Consider the following 3130-nt stretch of genomic DNA (forward strand, 5'->3'; position numbering starts at 1 on the left):
TGAAGTAGAGGACAAAGCAAGAATCGTAGAAGAGGCTGAAATTGATGCTGAAGTATCTCCCATCCTGAAATTTTTTTAATGCGACGCTTTCACGTCGGGTTCACCAAAGATATCGAAGGGTTTTGGAGAGAAAAGTCGTGACCACGGAGGACCTTGTCTAATTTCAGGATAGAAGATCAATTAGTGAGATCAGATTCAATTTGAAAGCTCAATTTCAGATAATATGAGACATACAATTAGCTACATTTGATTGGGAGCATCTCTAATAAACGTCTTGACAAAAACTCATGTCATATAAATAGCCTGTCTCTCCCAAAAGGAACAAAGTAATCTGAAGTAAGATCTAAGAGGTTGGAATAGGATCAAGAAGACATCTTTGTATTCAGGTACAGAAGAGTGATTTAATGGCAAATCAGACCAGATCCATCAATGGTTTCTCAGGGGTTTTGGAAGTAATGAGTGGTAAACATGCAGGTACTGTAGAAAGAGTGTTTAATCAATACCAGAAGTAACGTGTCAATCATCATCATTGTATCAATCATTGGCAGTTATCATCTGGAAGCAGAATCTGTTATGGCTGTTCAATAATTTCCACATCATAATCTGTCCTTGCTTTTTCTTCCCCCAGGCACTTTGCCAGAATTCTGCCACTTAGAAGTGCAGATAGCTCTTTGATTGCTGAAAGAAAGAACATTGAGCATAAAGAGGACTTCTATCTCAACAAGAGTAACATTGAATTTCAAGATCTGGAAGCTTTCGAACAATTTTGGACCATTTTCCACACCATGTCAAAGTTTCCTTCTCTAGTGTAGAATTTCACAGCAAAACCGTATCTCAGGATTGCCCCGCTCATGAATCACAGTTGAAAACCTCACAAGTAATGGTCTCTGCACACCAGGAGCATGTAGGAAATCTGCACATATGAGGTGTGAAATATCATGAGTCACTTCAAAGAAGCCCTTTGCGCTGGTATCTCTGGCGTGGACAATACGTTCAGGAATCCTCTATTGATGAGCAGAGCAGAGGAGAAGAAGGAAAGAATCCCCATTTCTGCTGGGATCGCAATTGATAATCCCCCTGCTGTTCTGCGAGATTAGATGGGTAATAATTCTTTTTTTTAACGCACAAACTTGGCGTCCTCTCCTTATTAGCAATCGTTTTTTTTTCCCTTCCTGATCACTCTCCTCCTTTTTTCCCAGAAAAGCGGCCTCCTCCCACAATAGCCCCCTCCCTTGTTTCACCATTTTCAACAATTTGCCGCCCACCTCCAGTAATTCCTATGATAAGTGCATTCCACGAAACTATGTCTTGAACCGGAAGCTTGCTGAACACCTGCCGTGATTCTATAAACAAGCCACATCTGCTGTACAAAGTCAAAAGTGTGTTGCCAACATGAAGCTCTTTATCCAGTCCCCTTTTGTATATCTCTACATGGAGTTCTCGGCCTGTATCTAAAGATCCTAAGGTGGCACAAGCTCTCAAACAAAGAGCAAAGTAATGGCACCCACAGACACACCTTCCACTACCATTTGTTTAAAACAATCTAAAATTTATTCACCAAGCCCATGCTGAGCATAAGATGCAACCAATGCAGCCCATGACACTGCATCTCAAACAAGCAACTGATCAAACACCTCTCGTCCTTCTGCAAACTGATCCACACTTCCCATACATGCCAATCAATGTGTTACCAACAAAAATGTTTTTTTCCAGCCCTGATTTCCTAACTCTGCATGTATTTCTCGACCTGTCTCCAAGGCTTGAGTAGTATCACAAGCTTTTAACCAGAGAACAACTAGGACAGTATCCATAGATATACCCTGCTCTTTCATTTCCTCAAAACATTGTAAAGCCAAATTGCCCTCATGGTTATCAATGTATGCCTTTATCATTACAGTCCATGAGACAATGTCTTTAACAAGCAGTTTGTCAAACACTTTCTGCCCTTCTGCATACAACCCACATCTGCCATACATGTCTATCAGCGTGTTTCCTATTAAAAAATCTGTTTCTAATCCTGATTTCCTGATCTCAGCATGGATCTCTCGACCTGCGTTTATGGCTCCTCTACTACCACATGCTTTCAAGCAGATAATAAATGCGACAGCATCTGCAGAAATACCATCCAGCTGTAGACGTTGGAAACATTCCAGTACTTCCTCATTGAGACCATGTTCAGCGTATCTTGCAATCAATGCAGACCACACAACTGCATCTCGAACAGGTAGTGCATAAAAAATTTGGCATGCCTCTGCCAATGATCCACAATTGATGTACATGTCTACCAGTGTGCTGCCCATGTACACATATGTTCCAAATCCCCTAGTAATTACTTCTCTATGTATTTGATAACCTGTTTCTGGAGCTCCTGTGATACTAGATGCCTTCAAGATGGAAACGAATGTGATGGGATCAAGGCTGCAACCTTCAAGTTGCATTTGTTGAGAACATTTCAGTGCCTCATCACCAAGGCCATGTTCCACATATGCTGCAAAATGGCCTTCACTTGATTTATACTTTCAGCATATATTTGCATTATTAACAAATTGATTGCAAATGCAATTCACTGATCTACTAGCAAATCTGACCAGATCTATGCCCGAGGCTTTATAAATCCAGGTAATCACTGTCTTGTCCACTCCTCCTGATGCAAATCTTTTACCATCCCTTGAATAGGCCACACAATACACGATATCTTTGTGCCCCTTAAGACTATGAACAACAATCCCTTGCAAATTTTGAATGTACAAGCTCAGTCTTTCTTCTTCCTCTTCACCTCCATTGCAAGATCCAAGGTAGATGGTAATCGATCTTCTAGTGCTTCTGAAACTGAGCCAAACTTCCCAAAAATCTCCACCACTATGCTTCCCACAAATATATTCACTTCCAAACCCCTCTCCACTATACTAGCACGCAGAAAAAAAATGTAAACACAACAACTAAGTATGTACAAAGTAACAAATGTCACACACACAACTTTTTGGTGGATTCCACACCTCGGATGCACAGTAGTACGACAGTGCACGGTGGAATTGCCGCAGAGGACACTTTAGGGGGGAGATACGACACCCTGCAAGGTGCTATAGTCTCAACTCTGGTAGCCCACGCTTTTCCAAGATACAACATGATT

At 41.3% G+C, this 3130-nt stretch overlaps 1 protein-coding gene across 1 annotated transcript; it reads right to left on the reverse strand.

Moving 5' to 3' along the window:
• Nucleotides 1-571: 571 nt before the first annotated feature.
• On the reverse strand, nucleotides 572-2438 carry LOC148023060 (pentatricopeptide repeat-containing protein At4g18520, chloroplastic-like). Its single transcript, XM_087695303.1, has 4 exons — nucleotides 1692-2438; nucleotides 1242-1332; nucleotides 821-913; nucleotides 572-678 (listed from the first exon to the last, which is right to left on the reverse strand). The coding sequence occupies exons 1-4, from the start codon at nucleotides 2436-2438 to the stop codon at nucleotides 572-574; spliced, it is 1038 nt and encodes a 345-aa protein (XP_087551429.1).
• Nucleotides 2439-3130: the final 692 nt, after the last annotated feature.

Source organism: Lygodium microphyllum, chromosome 16 (assembly GCF_053477565.2).
Source record: "Lygodium microphyllum isolate KBCC chromosome 16, Lygodium_microphyllum_v1.1.10, whole genome shotgun sequence".
NCBI lineage: Eukaryota > Viridiplantae > Streptophyta > Polypodiopsida > Schizaeales > Lygodiaceae > Lygodium > Lygodium microphyllum.